The 22,838-nt window shown below is 41.1% G+C and overlaps 1 protein-coding gene across 1 annotated transcript in view; it reads left to right on the top strand.

Moving 5' to 3' along the window:
- LOC134546363 (sarcospan) overlaps nucleotides 1–22,838 on the top strand; it is a 494,005-nt gene that overhangs the window by 457,401 nt on the left and 13,766 nt on the right. The window contains exons 3-4 of the mRNA XM_063389152.1: nucleotides 1,891–2,057; nucleotides 11,106–11,201. Of these exons, the coding sequence (XP_063245222.1) occupies nucleotides 1,891–2,057; nucleotides 11,106–11,201 (263 nt within the window). The remainder of the gene's footprint in view (nucleotides 1–1,890; nucleotides 2,058–11,105; nucleotides 11,202–22,838) is intronic.

Raw genomic sequence — 22,838 nt, 5'->3', positions numbered from 1 at the left:
TAAAATTCCACTTTATTTAATTCTTATAGTTCAATTACATCGCCAACCTATTATTCGTTCAACACCACCAACTGATACACACGTGATATATAACGTACAAAAGTGCGATAGATACCGTCCGAAATGTGTGTTTATACTCAAAGGTTACCGTACATAACGTCAGAACATCATCGATGATCGGAGATCAACGGCCAATTTTGTTTTCTGCGTGAATGTTTGTATGTTCCAGGTAATCCGAACACTTCTGAATTCTTATACCTTTAAGTCTATAAGTAGGGACTGGAAAAATTCGCGGTTTCATTGATATCTTGGATAGACTACACAGTTTTGTACGTACGAGGTAAAATGCCAACTTTTCATTGGCTATTGGCTTATGATACGTCTCCATCGGATGGTCTGTGATTCGACACTTCCCTGGTCGATATTTTCTCATTGGCCAGGAGTCCGCCCCACGTCAAGTGCTAGCCAATAGCAGAAGCAGCAGTACGTAATAAGTAGGGACCAGAAAAATTCGCGGATTCAATGATCTCTAGGATAGCCTCCATTATCCTCTGCACATCTCAAGTAAACACGCGTGTTCATTGGGTACTAAATTGTGAGGCGTCTCCACTGGGTAGCTTGTGATTCGACGCTTCTTTGGTCGATAGTCTCTCATTGGCCCAGATAGCTCCAGTTAAACTGCGAGCCAATAGCAGAACCAGCATAATTGTACACATGTTTGAATTTCAGCCTATCACGAAATGAAACCGCGAATTTTTCCGGTCTCTAGTAATAAGTATTTCAATTTTTGCACATCGCGAAAATAATCTACGAGTTTTTCCAGTCTTTATTATTATCATCATTGAAAAAATTGTAATTTTCCACAAAATGAATGTGACAGTAGAGTCTCCAGCGAATTCAGTGTAATTTTACACCTATGTGAGTTGGTAATTTTTAATGTTGTGTTCTAGTAAAAATGCTATCAAAAGAGTAAAAACACAATTTATTGCTATGGTTTGGTAAATATGTTATAGCTGTTTGTGTATTTTTACTCTGTGATATATAAATTTACATATGCAGGGTTATCTTTTTACATCAACTGTCAGTTAATTTTATTGCATCGTTGTGTTAATTTACGTTAACAATGAACATGTTAATTTGTACTCTTTCCAAAAATATTTTATTTTTGTAGCTTATAGTTGTTGATGAACTATGTGCATTTTCGAGCATCAGGGGAGTATCTAACTCACGACTTTTTGTTTGATAGTCTTCCGTCTGAACCACTTGACCATCGTGCACATTAAAAATATTGAATTAATAGGAATACCACTTACGTAACTTAATGTAAATCAAATGGTGTTTTGTCAGTATAAATGGAAAAATACATTATAATATTTTTTAAAGGTCCTTATTAGTTGTAATTTACTCTAACCTATATTTTTCACTTCCTACAATAACGTATCATGTATTATTCACGGAAAAAAATTAACCGCTAATGATACTGCAATAAGTAATGCCCACGCTAGATATTGTTTCCTTGTGATTGGCGGCCGTCTGCAAGAGAAGCCTGTTTGGCCGGGCCATTCAGGACGCGTTTTGTTCCGCACTGGATTGCTGTGACTGGTGTGCCGACAGCAGACATGTAATACCTGAAATAAACCTAGCCAACCATGAAACACATAGTTTTTATTACACAGTTCGTCTCGAAATCTACGTATGTTGGTACCTACAAGCACAGTGTACTGGTAAAAAAAGACACTAATTTTCACTTGGTGTATGGGTAGAGACTGGAAAAAAATTCGCGGATTCATTTAGCGGTAGGCTTTGACCTGCTTCTATGATTGGCCCACAGTTGATGTGAAGGACTATCGAGGCGATGCAGACTGCCGGCACGGGAATGTGTTGTTGCAGTGTCGCGCAAGTACCAGCCGCCCGTGATGCGGCGCCACAAGCTGGCCACGGGGCTGGTGGCCCTGCAGGCGCTCATGGGCGTGGCTGTGGCCACGCTGGCGCTGTGGCTGCTGCTGTGGGCGCCACACCTGCGCATCAGGGACATCCCGTACTGGAGCGGCGTGCCGGTGAGTGGCCGCTGTCCCCCCTTACAGCCACGTGCCGGCGGGACGAAGTGTCGACATATCCAGGCGATCGAGGCCTCCGACAGTTCTTCGTGTGCGACACATGGCTACAGGGGCGTAGCCAGGGGGGGGGGAGGGGTTAGGGGTTCAACCCCCCCCCCCCCCCTAGCACCAAATCTTTAATTAATTTCTTATTCATCACTCAAACAAATTTCATATTAAAAATAATAAAATTTTTACCATTACAATATTTAAATTTAAGAACCGAAAACTGCTAAAATAGCATTATTTTACACCTTAAAATCCTAATTTTCCCGGGGGAGGACCCCCCACCCCCCGCTTTAATACGGGGGGGGGGGGTGACCATGCTTCTTAACACCCCCCATACACAAATCCTGGCTACGCCACTGCATGGCTATGGTTATTTTTGCATACATGAAATACTGAGTCTTTATTACAAAAATTGGCTTATGATTTTATATTTTAGTTGATGTTTCATTCAAGCATAAATTATTTTCCATGGAAAAATTAATCTAATATTCAATAATTTGACATTATTTGGTTTTATTGTGCTTATTTATGTGTGCAGTCAATACTGGTTACAAATAACTTTAACTGTTGGCGGTACTGGGACAACACAAAGCATAAGTTCCTGGGTAAGAATCCGAACCCAGTATTACTGCGAAAACTATTTTGCAGTGACACAGTTTACAAATATCTGCAATTTTACATGAATAATTTTGTTCCGTTAACTGTGAAACACGTTGGGGAATTTCGCGAATTCGTTTGGCATCTAGCTAAAATTCAACATTTATTTTCATTTGCTGATTTCATAGCGAGAACCTTTTTACTATCGGTAGTTGGCGCTACCCGATTCGCTTACTTTTCTCCTAGCTGGGGGTTGTATATATAAGTTATAACAGATGAAGTTACGATAAAACGTAATTGGAACACATTTTGCATATTTTTATAAAAGGCCTGCTTAGTTTAAATATGTACTTGAAATGTTATTTAACCTTGGGCGGGAGCACTAATTCACCTTCATAAACAATTTAACATAATCATTAAGATTTTTATTGTTTAGAACACGGCTTTAAACTACATGGAAAATTAAAAAAAAAAATGTTTAGAAAATGTAGTGGGATGCAAATTGTTAAACATAAAGTTAAAAAACTTACAACAATTTTTTTTCCATATAGTTGTGGTAGAATTTACCATGACCTGAATCCAAGCACGTTTATAGTGAATTGTAAGACGTGGCAAATTCTGTACAGACCTTAACATCTTGAATCACAGGAAGCCTACAGTTCACAGGGATGAAAGTCACACACGAACAGTTACGAAGTTGTCCGAAGTTTGCCGATCGTGGAAAAAACAATACCGCAAAGATTTATATATTTTACTGTCGTGGAGTATTTTAAATAACGATAACTTAAACCAATCAACCTTTTATTTTAGTTATGATAACCTTACCTAACCTAACCTACCTTCCCAAAAAATAAAAATATATAAATAGATCATTCAAGGAATTCACAAGAACGGCAGCCAGATTTGTTTTGCATCTGCAGTTTATACTAAGGCGATCTTGAGAAACGCTGATCTAATGGTTTAGTTTTTTACATTATAGCACCGTATAACGATTTGTAGTGATTTTAAACAGAGACATCTGTGGATTCATCTATAAGTACACTGTATTTTTGATCACCTATATCTTCAACAAATGATTGTGTAAAAAATGGAGCCAAAATTCGGTTATCATGTTAGTACACTTTGTACGATGTAATTGCATGCTTTTAGCGCTCTCATCACTGGAAAACACATTTTTACACAGTGCGCCTAAATGATCTACAGCTAAAATAGAGCAATGTTCAGCAATGAATAAAGAAAGGACACCTCCCGCTCTATTTGATATTCTAACCGTAGTTTTCGGGACAATTTTTCCAGGTAAGATGGATTGTGTTTTTTTAATCAACTTTTTATGCCCATTAGTTTTTGAATGTTTTCTAATGTCACTCAATTTAGCATAAAAAACTGTTACACATATTTGACATCTTGTCATAGATGAGTTTCCAAAGACTGGTTTCAGCCATCCCTTGAATTCAGGCTCTGCTTCCCACGTAACTCGATATTTTTGAACATACTGATACTTTTTCTGAGGTAAATCACTGTGTAATTACTTAAAAATGAATTAAAAAGTGAGTGAGCTAGAGTGCATAAAATAATCAACTAAGTCGATATTAATCAGATTGTTCAGCGTACAAACACAATAAACCCCGGGGATTCCCCGACCGCATTCCTCTTGTTTTACCACTGGTAAAAATAATTTTATTACGAGATAACATTTCGAAAAACAAGGTGTTGTTGGACAGAAATATATTTTATTATTACTAAATATTACGTACATTTTGTCAACTCGAAAAAAAATTAAGTTTGAAAAGTTGAAAATTTCAAGTATATATCGATAAAACTTATCGACGATGACACTAGTAGGTGGTGCGTTGTTCTATTAGTCAGTGTATTGTTACTCTAGAGGTCAAAGAGTCGCTAAATTATCAACTGCTCCTACTCGCTCGGACTCTCTCGCCCCTCCTCGCTAGCTGTCTTGCTGCCACGCGGTTCCTCGCTCGTATAGCAGACCTCCACTCCTCGGTGGCCAGGCCTTCGGTCGCCCAACAGCCGCTCCGATGTCCCAGGTGTCGCTGTTACACTCCCCGATAGGTAGACTCGCTCGCCACTCATGCCCGCGCTGGTCACGCGCGGAAACACCCAGGAGCCGCGCGTTACGTCACAACGGTCCCCGATCCGATGGGGCAATCCTTGCCCATGCGGCAACCCCAGAAGTCTCCAGACTTGCCGGAACCCTGCGGGGGTAGGGTGTTGGTAAGTGCCAGGCCGACTTTGAACCTTACAGAGATACTGAGCGGTGCCATGCCCCTGTGTGAGGGAGGAAGGGTGTTCCGGATCCGCGTGGGCTGGACAGCCTGTGACAGCCCTGGAGCCTCGAGCCACCCTGTAACAATACCACATTCTTTGGTATTGCCGTTAAAAACTAAATTTAAGTTCGATAATCCGGAAAAAACATCTTATCCGACATGGCAGTGGCTCCGAACGTTCCGGATAGAAGACCTTTCACTGTGTTTATATTCCCCGGGAAAAATCTGGACAAGTTGCACATAAAAACCTGCACAATTCGCGTTATTTTCCGGTACCACGCTTGACTCCGTGCATGTGTACACAAACAAGTCAGTGACGCTTGTTCACTGGCTCCGGTGACATTTTAACGTCTGTCCGTATTTCATATGGTTGGATAATACGAGTCTGTGTATTTTATTATTGGTTTATGGTCCTCCGCGGTGTGTCAGACTACACACGGTCCAATGAAAATAATATTGAAGCGTATAATTAGAAACCGGAAAAATTCGCGGTTTCATTTCACGATAGGCTGGAATTCAAATACTCTTAACTTTTTGCTGCTTCGGTGATTGGTAGAAATTGGAAAAATAATCGCGGTTTTATTTCGTGCTAGGCTAGAATTCAAACAGTTTTACCTTTGACCTGCTTTAATGATTAGCCCACAGCTTATTTAAAGGACTTTTAGCCAATGAGAAACTATCTTCAGTAAAATTATCGAATCACATGCAACCCAGGTTAGTTATCTCTCAAGTGAGCGACCAATGAGCAGGGGACTCTTACCCAAGTGTGCACATGACTGTGGAATCTATCCTAGAGGTCATCGAAGCCGCGAATTTTTCCAGACCCTATGTATAATTTTATACATCATACATAGACTATCTTCAGAAATAATGCGATATGTGCTGGTCACTAATAAGTAGAGACATGCAAAATTCGCGGATTCATTTCGCGATAGGCTAGCATGAAAACAACTATACCTTCGTACCGCTTCTGCGATTGGCCCACATTTTATCCGGGGAACTGTGAGCCAATGGGAAACACTAAACCAAGAAAGTGCCGAATTACGGACAGCGTAGTTGAGACGTCTCACGCGTCAGTAGCCAATGAACAGGTGTCATTTCCGCGAGTATTTAAAGGACTGTGGAGTCTATCCTAGAGGTCAATGAATCCGCGAATTTTGCAGGTCTCTACTAATAAGTAGGGGCATGCAAATTTCGCGAAAAGATTCCGAGACTAGCTGAACGTTAAAACACTGTAGCATCATCTGTGTTTCTTAATTGGGTGAATTTCTTTCAGGTCAATGTAGATATTTACAACACCAATCACCGTGAGTCAGTGCGGAAGCAAACAAGTCCTGATTGACCCAGTCAAATAAGGCATTGACTTATCTCGCAGACGGCCGCCAATCACAAGGAAGAAACCACTGGTACGGGTATACTTTGTTGCAGTCTAATAGGCACTCAGATTTATTCGCGAAAAATGCCTGCCCCTACTAATAAGTGTGTAGCCGAGTCTGTATGCACTCTTCGTGAATGAAGTTGGTGTTTATCGGCAAGCTAATCCCGCGTGGAGGTATTAGTCTATGGCGTGGGTGTCTGTTCTGAAGTTGAAGTCAACTGCTTAGCAATTGGATAGCAAAAGAAATCGTAGATGTATAAAATTCAATTTATACATATTTAAATGTTTTTTTGTTTGTCCGGTACGCATTCCTATACCATTCATGAGATTGCGATGAAACTTTGGTGATTTTATGTACATGCCCGCGAAGGTTTCTGAATTTGTACGACCTTTTTACAATCGGTGAAGCGCGAATCGTTTCAACAAATATGTGTATTTAATATAATTTAGCGGTGGTTCGTGTATTTTCGTTGTATGAGTGCGAACGCATTACAGAATTGAATTGAATCAGATACAAACATTGACATTTCAGTTCCTGTGTGATATGAACAAATGGTAACGCGCGAGTCGTTTCATAAAATGTGTTTATTCAATATCTAGAGATAAAAAAAATAGATACAGAGATAACTAACGATAAAGAGAGATATGTGATATAAAGATAGAGAGAGGTATAAATGATTGGATATCTATATAATATTTAATATCTAATTAAGTTATAATGGTTTAAAAATTATGTTTAATGAAACATCAATTAAAATATAAAATCAAACGTCAACTTTCTTAAAGAAATACGTATTTCATATATGTAAAAATAACCAAAGTCATGTGTTTTACAAAGTTACAATATCTTTACAAACTATTTCTTAGCAAATGGTTTACTAAGGAATGTTTTGTAAAAAGTACAGAATTATTTTTTCTGTGTAGCGGATTGACTTGAAATACATACATATATCTGATTCGCTTTGACACGCCTTTCACGACTCAAAGTCAGTTATATTCAAGGAGAAGTGTGAACTTTACAACATGCAAACCACTAAAGGATGAGAGTTTGTTATTGACCAATGAATAGGGGCAGGCATTTTTAGTGGGGAAAAAAAAATTGAACGCCTATTGGACAGCAATATGGCGTGCCCGTGACCGTGGTCGAACCCTGCCGTCCTTGTTTTTGGCGTCCTTTCGGGATGGGATTGCTTCAGCGATGAATCATCGTGAAGACGGCAGACATGCACGTGAGAGAAACTTGACCTATCACGAAACACAGTCGATGCCGCAGTGTTTTAATCCCCAACTGGTATCGAAATATTTTCGCGAAAAATACATGAACCTACTAATTAGCACTCGAGTAAGGCTTGACACTGAGTATAACCAGGAGTGAGATGACTCTGCGAAATAATCTTGGCTCTAATCATAACATTAAACTGCTTAAAACCCATTTTTTCATCTTAAATTCGCATTTTATCACCAGTATGTGTGTGTATGTATGTATGTATGTATATATATATATATATATATATATATATATCACTTGTTTTAAACAAGTGATTTTTATAAAAAAAATTCAAATGTTTTTTTAATAATGTATTTTTAAATATAATATCGTTTTAAAATTTTAATTAAATGTTTAATTCCACTCTAATAACAATAGTTTGCTCGTTAATGTTTTTTTCTGTTATTCACAGGAACATAGAATTATATCCTTATCAAGATCTTATCAATTAAATTATATGAATCCGTTGTAAATTATACCTATATAAATATGTACTCCTCTAAAAATGAAATTAATTAGTGAACTGTAGTCAAAGTGTAAAAAAGGGAATAAATAAATTCATTATTTTAAAAAATCATACTCTGTGGGAAATCCCCGACTGTACTGTAAATCCTCATTCAGTGAGAAACACCCATTTAATGGAGAATCCTCTTCCTGTGGGGAAATACCCTTTCTTTATTTAAATCCCAGTCAGATTGCAGATTTGCTGGACTTCAGTTATGTGATATATCGTTTCTGGTTCAACATGAGTGGCAGAAGGCGGGATGTTGTATGGATTTCATTTGTACATGCTTCTGAGAACCAAAATAACTAATGTAACAAAAAAAAGGGCTCGTTTAAATAAAAAAACTTGGTTTAAACAAAAAAAAAACAAGGTTAATTGTTTAAAAAAAACTGTTTATTTTCCAACTCTGATATAACCCAAACTTAGTAAAAGAAGTGTCGATCGAAAAACTGGTAAATACTGTTATTTCTCGTGTTTGTCGCAGAATCCATCATCAGCAGGCATCGGAAAAAATTAATGGGTTTTCTATCGAGTGACGTATATTCTGGGACGATGCGTCAATAGTAAAGAACCAGTGGCGGGTACAGGATTTTTTTTCGGAGGGACAGGGGGATTTGAAAAAAAAAAAAGGAAATATATAATTTGAACACGTACATATAGTCTTACAGAAGTAGCAGTTAGGGATCGCAGCTTTTCACACTATTGAAATTGCAGGTATTGTAACAGCGCTCCTTTCAAAACCCAAAATATCAAACTGCCTTCACTGATACTGGGCAAAAGATTTTCCCACCTTCGCGGGCGGGATATATTAACCCTATCCCCCCCCCCCCCCCCCGGGCTTGCGTCAGCCTCTGCTTGTAGTGAACTTGTGAGATCCTGGAAAACTGAAATCAGGATGCCGGGTCCCGGGTTCGAACCCGTGTCCTGTGAAATGCAAGACAACTGTCTTATAACGGCGCCACCATCGCTCCATCCCACTACATGCCTTGCGTGTAGATATTATATGGTGGCGAGCTAAAGGAATGCTTATTGTCTCCTTGCTTCATGCATGAAGAGTTAAGAAACGATATATATCTAGGCAAGTTTGTGCTGCAGCAGGATGTGTACATCAGCGGAAGCGGAAAGCCGGCTTGAAGAACCGGGAAAAGGGAGGGGTGGTGTAGATATACAGAATATGTTGAAAAATGCAATAGTCCATACGTTGTGAACACAGTTGTCTACAGCATAATCATAGTGGTCATTTTGGTTGTGGCTCTCGTAGAAACATATTTTAAAACTACTTTACAGACTTTCCAGTTTTCATAAAAGAGTTTCCTTGGCTTCAAGTAGCGACTCAGTTCAGGTTTCGGCAAACTATTTTTGTGAAACAAGACGTGACATTATAATTTTGACCTTGAAGTTAATGCTAGCCTCTTGTTGTAGTCTGTGAGGAATTGTTTTGACAAATTGCTGTGTTGTAGTTTCCCTCTTTATTTTCATTATCTTCACCACATTGCCGCAGTTGTTAACACAACCGCACATGTGGGCAGTCAGGCGTACGTTTCCTTACTTCTTGCGTTCGCTAGGGTCTCGCTAGCCAGGGTAATGATGGGGCAGTCGCCACTACTACCTTGGCCTTGAAGGTCGTGTTTCATCTTCTTTTTCCATTGGCATTACCTGCGCACGATTGTAGAGGCACAAACTCTGAATATGAAACTTTGAAAAAATGCTGCATTGCAGTGGAAATTGACGGAATAACTGTTAAAAACAAGCAAATATGCGTGGAATAGTTTTTTTTTTTTGCGATTTTTCAGTGGCATTCTACTGACCGCAGTAGTTTCAACAGTTTAGTACTAAGAATTTTGGTTTATTTATATTTTTAGACTCTATTAGGGGTATATTTTACCGCCAGACTGGCCTTCAAACATCTACGAGTTTCTTATCTTGAGTAATTAATCGGTAGGGTCGGGAAAAATTCGCGGGTTCGATGACATCTAGGATAGAATCCACATGAAGTCACATGGCCATGGACTTCTGGCCTGGGGAGCATGTGATTGGATACGTCTTACGTTGAGAGTTTATAATTGGCTCTGAGTCATCCACATAAACTGTGAGCCAATAGCAAGAGCAGCAAAAATGTATACAGGTTTGAATTTTAACTTATGCAGAAATGAATACGCCAATTTTCCGGTACTGATATTGGTAGAGCCACGATTATTTCGAGGATTCATTCATAGCAGAGTAGATTCTAAGCACATATGTATCTGTTTCGCGTTGATTATTGAACTGCAGTGATGTTGACACGCCCTTAGCAACCTAGAGCCAGTTATAAATAGAGACTCGGAAACTTTTTGTTCATTTAGTGTCAGATTAAAATTGGTAGTCATATGTATACTCTACCCATATACACGTATGCTTTCATATTGGCTGATTTCTTACTGCAGAAACTCCCCTTCTTTTGATTGGGTCGATGTGATTCAGCCATTGCACTGCTGGCTGGTAGTTGACTGGCCCTCAGTCGAAAAGAGGAGTGTCGAGAGAATTTTGATCCAATCACCAAAGTAATTAATCGGTAACGGTATACAAATCTGCAGTCTACCTTGCGACCAAAAGAATTCCCGAAATTTCCTTGTCTCTAGTTATAAACAAGTAAGCGGTTACCCAATCTCGTGCAACCCGCCAAAGTATCTGACCTTCTTATCGAGCGATGAGAACTCTAAAAAGGCTTGATTATGTACAGGCAAGTTGAATCAACACTGGAGTGAAATGAGTCAATGAAATAATCGTGGCTGTAGTGATCGGGGCATTGTTATTTTTGGCACACTACGAGGCTTGAAACATTTACAAACTATGATAATTACCCCAGAACGGCCTTATAATTCTCGAAATTTAGTGATCTACCTACTATATATATATATATATAAGCAATGTAGTGGTTATTTCAAGCCACTGTAGTACTGAAATGAGCGACACCTATACTGTGTTTCAGCTGATCCTGTCCGGAGTGTTCGGCCTCCTACTTCTGTGCTGCTGTCGCAAAGAGTATCCGGGCATGCCTCTCGGCTTCTTCGTTTATGGCATGAAGGTGAGTTCACGCCGTGTCATTTTTACATAAGTGTAGGGACGTGCGAAACACTCATTTTTTAGCGACAGGCTAGAATTTAAACCCTTGATCAGTTGACTGACCCTTGTTATTGAGAGCGTGGACAGGGCCGTGCATTTGTCGCGAAAAGATATCAAGACTAGTTATTTGTATGTTAAAACACTGTGGCATCGCCCGTGTTTCATTATTAAGGACCGGTAAAAATCGCAGATTCAAATGGCCTCTAGGATATACTCCAGAGTTTTATGCACACTCATGCGAATGTCAGCCACTCATTGGCTGCTGTCTTGTGAGACTTCCCAACGTAGTAGCCTGTAATTCGATACACATTGGCTGAGTGTTTCTCATTGGTACAGAGTCCTTCAGATGAGTTGTGAGCCAATATAAAAAGCAGCGTAGAGGTTACCTATTTGAAGTTTAGCCTATCCCGAAAAGAATCTGCGAAATTTTTTGGTCTCTATTAATGATTGGTTGAGTTTCTTCTAAGAACGTGTCCGTAATGGCACGGTTAAATACGGCAATGACTTATATTGTAGACGGCCACCAATCACAAGGAAGAAACCGCTAGAGCGGGTATAATTGGTTAGATATTACAAACTCCTGGTCAACCAATTCAAGACTTTTTAAACTTTTAGTAAAATTTTCTAACAGATTTTTATATAACTTGATTATACATAAGCAAAATTAATTATAATACTGAATATATACTATTTGAAGAAAAGTACCAATTTTCACAAAGTTAGAATGCTAAAACCTTTTCAGAGATAATTTCCACAGGACGTAAGTGATCAGTCTTAAACTATTTATATTTAATATGTCTCTATAAACTGAAGTGAAGCGTAAGAAAATGCAAGTTAGCAAAAATCTGTTGTAAATTCAAAGTTTCTTGAATCTCAGTGTCGTTACTGTTTTATTTCAGAACGTTTTCGCGACTTTCGTGACTTGTAGACATCCTGGTGAACAACTTGGTTATAGAGGTGATTCCACTGTATAAGAGTTTGCAGTCCATTTTTATTTTGCAAATATTAACCAATATCTAACCAATTATCAAATTCATGGCCCTCAGCATGGGTAGTTTGACACTTCCCGAAAGATTAGTAGCCAATTACAAGCAATCAAAGAAGCACATGACAAAATCGCGGGCAACCAGAACATATGGTAAAATGTGGCAGCAGTCAATGAATGAACGGCACAGAGCTGATCATTTACACGTGTGTTAAATTACGTCATAACTAGGGACTGGAAAAAATTCGTGGTTTAAATGATTTGTAGGCTAGAATCCACGATCCTCTATTGTTCAGGAAATATTACACCTGCTCATTGGAAAATGACTTGTGACACCTGTTACCTGGGATGTTTGATATTCGATACTTCTTTCTTTAAGGCTTCCACACACGATCAGTTCTGTCAATTTGGACCTATCAGTTGGAACTTAACAGTCGGAACTGCCCCGTGTGTGTGTGTGTGTGTGTGTGTGTGTGTGTAGGTGTGTGTGTGTGCAAGGACGGTGGACTGATCAGTCGGAACGGATGGACTGGTGGCATAGAGCAAGTCCGAACTGCCGTGTCTGGGAACAGCGTCTCGCCAGTCCAAAATGTCAGTCCAAACAATCAATATCAGTCCATCAGCTGAGTGTCGTGGCAGACATATTTTTTGTACTCTTTGGTTGCTTTGCTCTTTTGTTTTCCTTTTTATAGCTAAAAGTGCAACTGCAACTACAACATCCAAAATTTATTCCATATTTTACGATGAAACAGTACATCCAACAGCAACATAAATCATACGACAGATAGTTTGAGGGGAAGGCTTTAGTTCAGTCTAAACTGTCAGTTCGGACTGTTCGGTCCTAACTGAGCACCTGGGCTGATCATGTGTGCACAGAACCTCAATTCAATCCAACCTGTCAGTTCGGACTGAGCAGTCCGAACTGGAAGCTGGACTGATTGTGTGTGGAGGTATTGTTAATCATTGGCTCGGAATCCTTTATACAAATTATGGTCCAATCACAGATGTAGCAAAAAGTTGAGAGCATTTGGATTCTAGCCTGCCGTAAAATTAAACCGCGAATTTTTACGTCTCTAGTTATAACGCTTCTTCTACGTCGACGTCGTTAAAACAGTTGAACTTCATAAACGAATACATTCATATTTTCCAAATAAAAACCCGAGAAAACTAAGGTTTCTGTGGTTTTGGATTAAACCAATTTTTATTGATGAATGATTAGAGACCCGGAAATTTCGTGAATTCGTCTGGCCTCAGGGTAGAATTCAAAGTCATGGGTGTGTTAAATCGATGTTTGCTTATCCATTGGTTGATTTCCTAGTGAGAACAGTTTTATACTTGTTAATTGGCACTAGCTGATTCGCTTACTTCTCAGTAGGGAGAGCAAGACATTACTGTGACCGATGTAAACATAGAAATGTAAACACAGGCCACAGTACCCCCATGGGCGCCGCCATCTTGTCACGTGGGGGCCGCCATTGTTGTTGACATTGGTTACCAGGGCGCGCCACCGTCTGCTGGAGGCCGCCATCTTAGTTCAGCCTTTAGTTACTGGAGCGCGCCACCGTCGCTCCGAAGGCGGGAATTGTATACAAAAAAAGCCTGGGCACTGGGTGGATTCGATCCCGGGGACGCACCAACGTCGTGGTTACGAGACGGACGCCTTGACCACTAGACCACGGGACCAAATGAAGTATGGAGAATTAAATAACGAACATATGCTTTAAAGAAGCTATGCTTAAAAGAAGCTATGTCTTTAAATTCCGAAAAATATGCTTAAATTTCGAAAAACAATATATGTCTATAAACCCCCACCCCAAGTATGTCTAAAAGAAACCCCCGCCATACTAGCTATGCCTAAACCGCAATGCTTAAAATACCTGCCATATTGTATGCTTAAACCGCCATGTTTAAATGTCAAAAGCCCCGCCACTCCACAACCGCCATGTCTTTAAAAAAAATATGCTTAACCCGCCATGTTGTTAAATTTCGAAAAGCAAACCCCACCCCAAGTATGCCTAACCGCCATTATGCCTAACCGCCATGTCTTTAAAAAAAATGCTTTAAGACCCCGCCTTACTAGCTATGCCTATAGACCCCACCACTCCACAATCGCCGCCATGTTTAAATATCAAAAATATGCCTATAGACCCCACCACTCCACAATCGCCGCCATGTTTAAATATCAAAAATATGCCTATAGACCCCACCACTCCACAACCACCATGTCCTTAAAAAAACATGCTTAAATCAACCACCGCCATATTAGCTATGACTAAACCCCCCCCCCCCCACTACAAGTATGCTTAATTGCCATATTTAAATTCGAAAAGAAATAAAATAATGCTATATTTAAATTTCCAACAGCCATGTTTCAGTATGCTTAAAAGCCCCACCCGCCATAATAGCTATGACTAAAGAAACATAACCTCAAAATCCCGCGCAGAGAGAGCGAGATGTTGCCTGCTGGAGCGTCACTCGTAAACTGCGCAATTATAATCCACACATCATATTAGAAGCATAATAATGTCTTTAAAAAATGCTTTAAGTAATAAGCATAGAAATGTGTTAAGCATTTTTAAAATTCATAATATTAAGCAAAGTTAAGTTATTATAATAATGTATAAACAATGCGTTAAGCATTTTTAAAATTCAAAATATTGTGTAATCATATTTAAAATTAATAATATTAATAAAATTATTACAAACACTTTGTAGTAATTGGCTCTCGGCCAATGTGTTAAGCATTACAAACGCTGTGCTGGAAGCGTGGGCCGGCGACCAGGAATGTGTTTACTTGCTGGGTGACAGTGAAAGTGTTTTCCACAGAGGAGCAAGGTCAGGCCATCGCTGCGTACAGGAAAGGAGCAAGCACAAGGAATATACAGAGGTGGAAAAAGAAATAATGTAGACAACACACGGGTAAAAAAGAATGCTGGTTTTATTTTACTTTATGTATAAAACATGTGTGGCGGACAACTCCAACCCCGAAGGCCCCGCCAACTCTTCAACTCCCCCGGCCGCAGCGAACGCGCGGTCGAGCCATCGCTGCGGCCAACTTCAGGCTCACGTTCCCGCGGTGGCTGTGACCCTCCCTCCTCCGTAAAGAACATCTCAGCTAGCTCTCTCGGTATAAGGGCTGACATATCATCACATGATACAGCCATCTCGTGTTGGGGAGATCTGCAGAACAATACATACGCAGTAGCTACAGCATAACCCAAGTGTGTAAAACATTTACATTAACATTTCTTTTTTTTAAATATATTAGTCGTGTAAAAGAGAGTACGTCAAGATATGTAAATAGAAAATACGTTAACATTTATTATTGAAAATAAATTAGTTGTGTAAAAGAAATTACGTTAAGACTTGTAAATAGAAAACACGTTAAAGACATTCTACTTAAAAAAAATACGTTAACATTTGTATAAATCACCTGTGTAAAAGAAATTACGTTAAGATATTTTAAAGAGAAAATAAAACCAAAGAGATTACGGTAAGACTTGTAAAAAAATAAACTACATTAGCCTTTGTAAAAAATAATTATATATAAATTATATTAACATTTCTTTTTGTTAAATAAATTACGTGTGTAATAGAGATTACGTTAAGACCATTCTAACTTTAAATTAAAATAAAGTACGTGTGTATAAATTACGTTAAAATCATTCTAACTTTAAAATTAAATTATATAAACAGATAAAAAATTACGTTAAGTCCATTCTAGCATTAAAAAAACACGTAAACAATTACGTTAACATTTTTTTTTGTACTGTGACATACCAATAGGTTATTCTCCACGTGCAATGGTGGGAGGATCGGAGCGCTAGGCCACCCCATCACTCGGAGACGACAGCATAGCTGAACGTAACAATAGGAAAGGGCTAATCATGGTCCGGGGAAAGGCGTAGGTCCTTATGTCCCCAAGGTAGAGTGCTCACACCGTCTTCAGAAAGCCAACGCTTATCATCTCCTTAAGACAATGCTACCTTGGTCACACGCTCCGTAAACACAGTGTGGCCTCGCGATCGGAAATGGTGTTGGGTCGCGAGAACCCGTGAATTTTGAAGCAAGCATTCCAGGTATTGAGGAAACAGGAGTGAACGTAGTGCGCTGGCCTTGATTCCCTTCGTCTTACGCGTAGAAGAACCGTCCTCCATCTTAAATGCGTAAAGCTTCGGGCGAAGACCAACAAACTCCGTGATGACATTGCCAGCGGCCTCATCCTTCATCACCCCTGTTACACCCTTATTAACCAAGGGGAAGCGTTGCTCATTACCTGGAGCATAGTTTGAAGTATCGAAACGGGAAGCTAAATCAGGGCGAATCGAATCGTAAATGTCGTCACACACAATGTGGTAAATTAACGAATCCGTATCCGTGTACAGGAGATGCAGAGACTGTGGAGGGAATTTCTTTTGCATGTAATTATAGTGGAAATCGTAGAGAACTAATTTTGATAAATCTAAAATGGCGACACCTGTGTACAATGGTCTATCAAAGGTAATCGTCCCTTTTTGCAACTCTATGAGGACTAAACTCTCATCGATGATTCGCCGAGCCTTGAATGTCGGACGACCAATCAGCTCAGCTGCCCCATAAATGGAATCGTATCGGGAAGCGATGCGTATATCCTTATGCTTTCGCGTATTTTCCAAACTTTTTCCGTAAACCGAGTTCGACAGTAATTTAAAAAACGAATTCTCAAAGGGGTTCGCAGCCTGGGCACGACGCTCAGCATTAAAGGCTATATAGTCCTTCGTCCAGGCCGCCTGCGCAAACCGCAGCACGCGGTGAACCTGGCCGATGACCGCCCCATACTGAACGTAGTGCCGCAGTGTTTTAGCATGGACAACATATTTAGTACGTGGCGCGAGAGTTAACAGTAATTTACTCATACGCCCGTTTGGCGGTACGCCATTCACAGGGGCCAGAGGCAGATCTGATAGGCGATCGTGACAATCATAGGGAAAGGTCAAATCTACTTCCGCGAAAAATGATGTATCACCATCGATGTCAATGGTGTTGAAATCCCAACCCGTATACTCATCCCTGGGAACCCATTGGAAATTACCCACAGGAAGCTTATCCAACATTGTGTGAGCATACAGTGCGTTAACATCGAAATAACAGATGTATGAAGACGGAAGGCTCGGGTCGTGACTGGACATGTACACATTGTTAGCTTTCGAGTGACGTCGACTTACGTTTGTAATACCTCCACGAACGGCAGACTCTAGGAAGAGGTATATGTCCGGGTCGGTCATAAGTTCAAGACGCACACCAGTTTTAATTAATAGTGCATCCCATGCGAGCGAGGGAGCGGTAATGTATAATGAGCGGGATCAAGCGAATAATGCTGTAGGCAAACGAAACGAAATGATTCGAATATATCGGCCAGCAAACAAGTATCCACCTTAAGGTAACTAAGTGCGTACTCTTTCAATGTGGCGCAATGGAATACGTCCCAAGCCCTTTCAGCGTGAGTATAGTCCAGATCACTCACGTCCGTGCCACTCATTACGTTATGGAACGCATCCTTTGGTGGTAGCGAGGCAGTCTGCAAATGTTCACTTGACTTAACAAAGTCATAGGGAAACACACCTTTACGCGTAGCTAACTGAAACTGTGCGTCATCTGGAAACATTGAACGGGTGAGTTTCAACTGATCAGGCGTGAGATTGCCAGCGAGAGTTTCCAGAGATGAATTTAAAAAGTTAAGTGAATCAATAAATCGAAGACGCACAGCGCGCACGCCTCCTTGCGCATTACCTGAGACAGGTATGTATTTAGTAATACATTTGTAACTCTCTAGAGTTACGCCTAATACTTTGACCTCGCTGGGATTCTCCACAACAAAGGAGCCGTCCGGCTGTGCAATCCGCCGCGAAACTAAATGCTTCATTAAAAAGTGGGCATCATAATTTTGCAAATTATGGAATACCGCGACAAGCTGTTTCTTTTGCATCCTGAAAGCCAGGTTGCATTTCGAATGGGCATAACCACGTATTTCACCAGTCAAATGGCAGTGATCGAGCACCTTCTGCCCAGCCAATACCTTCTTACAGATATGGCAATGTGTTTGACTCGCAAGCCTTGCAGAAACGGCTGGAGTCGGCGTCTTAATAGGAATGGTCTTTGAATAAATATCACATACCCACTTTGTCATTGAAACTAATTCGGCGACCATTTCAGCAATACAATTATCACCCTCGAATTGCACATACCTGGTCAAAGAGCTATCGTATCCACACACTAACAAAATGCTGCATGCGTATGGTACATGTTCGTTTACCCGTGCGGTATTAGATGTCTCATCACCGGGTAAACAGGTGGATATCGGCTTAAGGTATGACTCGGTGTCACAGTACGCAATAAAGCCGAGGCGATCCTGTTTTGCAATATTTGTAAACTGTAAATATTTGTTCTCCTCTGTAGGGAAACAGGAACGCACCGCTAGATGCTGGCTGCAGAGAACAGTGTGTGACGTTAACCTGTCTTCACTTGTAAAGTATTGAAGACAGCGCTCGCAAATCCATTTCTTACTAGTAGACTTTGACAGTTGGGAACGTAATAATCTGGACAGACTCTTAATTGTTACAAAGTGTAGGTGCTCTGCCGCGCCACTAGAACGAATCGCTAAAATATTTACATGTCTCGCTCTTCGCTCAGAGGATACGCGAAGAGGCTGGATAGAGGATACAGATTTGCCACTAAAACATTCATCAACAATACTCCCCTTACTGTCTACACAAGCATAAACGTTAACGGAAATATTATTGTTCCTCTCGAATGTCTTAATCTGATGGAGAGTGGATGGGAAACTCAAACCAGACGTATTGAAAGCCACAAGTGGATCCGGATACGAACTGGCTCGTTTAACATTGCCTTCCGCCGGCATCACACCTGCCATAACGGCATACAGAAAGCAATGCTGCTCGGAACATTCAATATTGACACAAGCTTTCCTATTGGATAAAAACGTCGGTAATTTCGTGTGCGGCGCGCCAACAGTGAAAGCCCTATAGCTTGAAACATGTACATCCATGTTAATCAATCGCTGTAGAGCCCACCCACTGCCACGAGCAGCGAATTCGCTAACGTTCCTATAGATTTCCGGAATGAATACTGAATCGTAGATTTCCCCTACCTCATCAGAGAGCATTACAGCGGCTGAGTGTGTTGTAAAATGAAATGTCTCACTCTCGCCTCCCTCCACAGATTCCTTAACAAATGAAGCCGAGAGTGAAATGTCCACTATCCGGTTAGCAAAAGCGGAGTCCAAGATAACACTCTCCAGGGGAGGCAAGTCGCCAGCTTCACGCGGCTCCACCCCGGACGCCCGCGCGCTGTCGCGAGTGCCCGACGTGGAAGCCTCACTGGGACGGGGTCGCTTCGCCTCGGGGGGAGTAGACATGGTGAGGAGGGGATAGACGGGAAGTTACGTTCAGCGGTACAAATAATGTTCTGGAAACATAAACAACATTTGTTAATATTAAAGGAAAGGGTCTTAAGTGAAGCCCAAGCTACGTGAGCGCAAACTATGTGTCGCCGTAAACATGACTGAGCGACTGTGAACTTGTAACGCCGTAAACGCGACTGAGCACACTCCCCTCCGCTCCGTGTTGTCATGACAACGAGCCTTTCCCCGCCCTGCGGTCGGGGAGGGGAGTCCGCCCCGCGGTCAGGGAGGGGAGTCCGCCCAGCCGGCAGTCGGGGAGGGGAGCCTGCCCAGCCGGCAGTCGTGGACTGTGTAGAGACGTAGAATTAACACTAGCGGATGAGACTTACCTCACGTAGCATGCGCCGACATCAAATGCAAGCAATCACCTCCCGACGGCGGTATTTATACATGCCCAGCTAGGTCAGTCCGGGTTGGACACACTTTCACCACACGTCCGTAAACATGTACGTCACACGGACGTTTTCCGTCTTAAGACAAAATTTAGTGTGAACACATTTAAAAAATATATTTATGTGGTTAGCAAGGTCACGAGTAAACACATTAGTGTGGTTTGCAAGGTCAAGTGTGAAGACATTAGTGTGGTTTGCAAGGTCAAGTGTGAAGACATTAGTGTGGTTTGCAAGGTCAAGAGTAAACACATTAGTGAGGATGTCAGGGTCAAGTAGAAAGAAAAATACATCGAGACATTTTTTTTATGTTTTTAATAGCCCACACCCGTTGGAATAGAGTTACAAACTTATTACATTACATTGAAATCAATAATACGTATAAAAAATTTTATGTATAAAAGTTACAATTTTTTTACGTATAAAATAATACAAAACGTGAAAACAATTTTACATATAAACGTTACATTGAAATCAATTTATGTTTTTACGCATAAATGATAATACATTGAAATTACTTATAAAGATATTACATTGAAATTATGTTTATATGATATTACGCATAAATGATATTACGTATAAAATAAAAGTTATGTATAAAATAAATTATATTTTCTTTAAAAGGTCTGTAAGTACTTTGCGCAGTGCGGTTCTGGCAATGTCTAACACTCTTTCGTCCATTGCTTGGTCACTGCTCACCGCTGGACCCAGGTCGCCCTCATCCAGGCCCCGCGCTCTGCGGGCGGAAGGGCGGCGTCGGTGTCTCGGCTCTACCGGCGGCGAAGTCGGGCTGCAGGCGGGCAATGGCGGCTGCGTCTCGAAGGCGTGTGCGTAGAACTCTGCACTTGTTGCGGGTAGAGTTGTATCGGTGCGTAGCATACTAACACAGCACTCGCCGAAGCCGTGGCAGGGATTCACTTCTAGAGGCAGGTCTTCCGGTCTTGGGTTGTGTATATGTTTCGAGTGCACGGTAGAGTCACATTCTTCCGTAACATGTCTCAACGCGCCCTGACTCCACTCGCTATACTCTACACTGCCTACGCTTGGAGTTACATCTGGATACGTGTTCCGGGGATTAAAGCTAGCCATCTTTACACCGTCACTGTTTCCGCACGACTGTTCACGCACGGACCTGCGCGTCTATTTAAAACAATATTTACCAGATGAATAATTAAATGTATTATGCAATCACGGCATTCGGAACAGTTCATTGCATCATCTGTTACTTGGGTATTTAGATACGAAGGCATTGGGAAGTTGTTTACTCTGGACCACCAAGCTATATTCATACCGACATCTCACCGCTTGCGGTGACCTTGAAGCCTACCCCTCCTCCTCTGACATTTCCGCCTTATCATTGCTCTCGGCAATGTTTTCAATCATCCATGCTCTGAGCAGCGCTGCGTTGTGGCGCGACGATACCGGTCTTGTGCCTCTGCGGTTGTTGCTGTACGTTGTATCTAATAACTTTAATGATGGGCAGCCATATTCACTTTGAACGTCCACTATGCGCACATGTTTGCGACAATGTTTAGCTAGCCAACGTTTCTGTTCAGCCCCGGCGACCATTATAGTTCCACTCAGGTGCGCCGTCAATATGTTTGGCAGGCTTGTGTAGGGAAATATTCCGTCTTCCCATTTCAGATTGTGGAAGGTGTTGGTGAGCCACGTGTTTGTTTGTTGATGTTTGCTAATTAAATGTTCCCACGCAAATGGTGGTTGAAACGAGCGCGTAATCACGTTCCCTTCAGAGTCTGCGATGCTAACTTCCTTAACGATAAACCCGTGCTGTGAGAAGAAGCCTTGGAGGTTAACACACTTCGCCATGGCGGCTGAGACACGACTGAACATACATCGCGTTTAGCTCATTATTTTAATACTTTGATCCCTCGGGTTGTACGATACTAATCTATTGTGTAGAATAATTATTGCGTATGCCTGTGTTAGCGGCGGTATATTGTTTGCTGCGGTAATGTCTATTTTACAATCTATAACGGTTGAGGTCTGTTTTTCGTTTTGACGTGACACGTCGAATACAAAGAGAGGGGCCTTATCTTTAAATCCCTCCGGGTCAAGTAGAGGTGTATTTAGTCTACCGTAGTAGCTCGCTCGAAAGTCCGAGTACATATTATATGCAAGTAGGTAGTATCCATTCGTAAAGTTTATTGCTAGGTCCGAATATGGATACGCTTTGGAATTAAGATAGACCTTGATATTTTGTAAATTACAATGGTCGAATTTAGATTTGTTTGCGGCTAGAACATTATGCCTGCCGGTTTGAAACGCCACTATTATATAACGAGGGCGTTCGCTGGAGAAACTAGATTTTACAGCCCAACTGACGCTCTGTGATGGTGGTAAACTCGGGTAAACTTCTACTCCCCACGATCTGAAAGCCATATCTATGTCGCGGCCTTTTTCAATCATTTTCAACAGCCGTGTGCGCTGGGCGGGGCTTACAGTTACATGCGGAACAAGCCAGTCGATAGATTGCAATCTTAATGTCACTTGCTGTGGCTGATCGCTTGTGTCCATTATAGCGTTAATATAACTGTTTGCGGTGATTATAACGAGCGTTTGTTTACAATTTATTAATATTTGTTTATAGTCTTCTGCAAAGCCTAGCAACTGGTTCAACGGAACGCATATTTCAAACTCGCCTTGCGCTGTAAGTGGTAAACTGTAGTCGCCGTCCGAACACCATCCCGCCATCTTATTTACGGATTTTTCGTCACGCGTGCGCGATAAATAGTTTTTCACAGTTGT

This window comes from Bacillus rossius, chromosome 1, assembly GCF_032445375.1.
Source record: "Bacillus rossius redtenbacheri isolate Brsri chromosome 1, Brsri_v3, whole genome shotgun sequence".
In the NCBI taxonomy this organism is placed as follows: domain Eukaryota; kingdom Metazoa; phylum Arthropoda; class Insecta; order Phasmatodea; family Bacillidae; genus Bacillus; species Bacillus rossius.
This window is presented reverse-complemented; position numbering and strand designations above follow the sequence as displayed.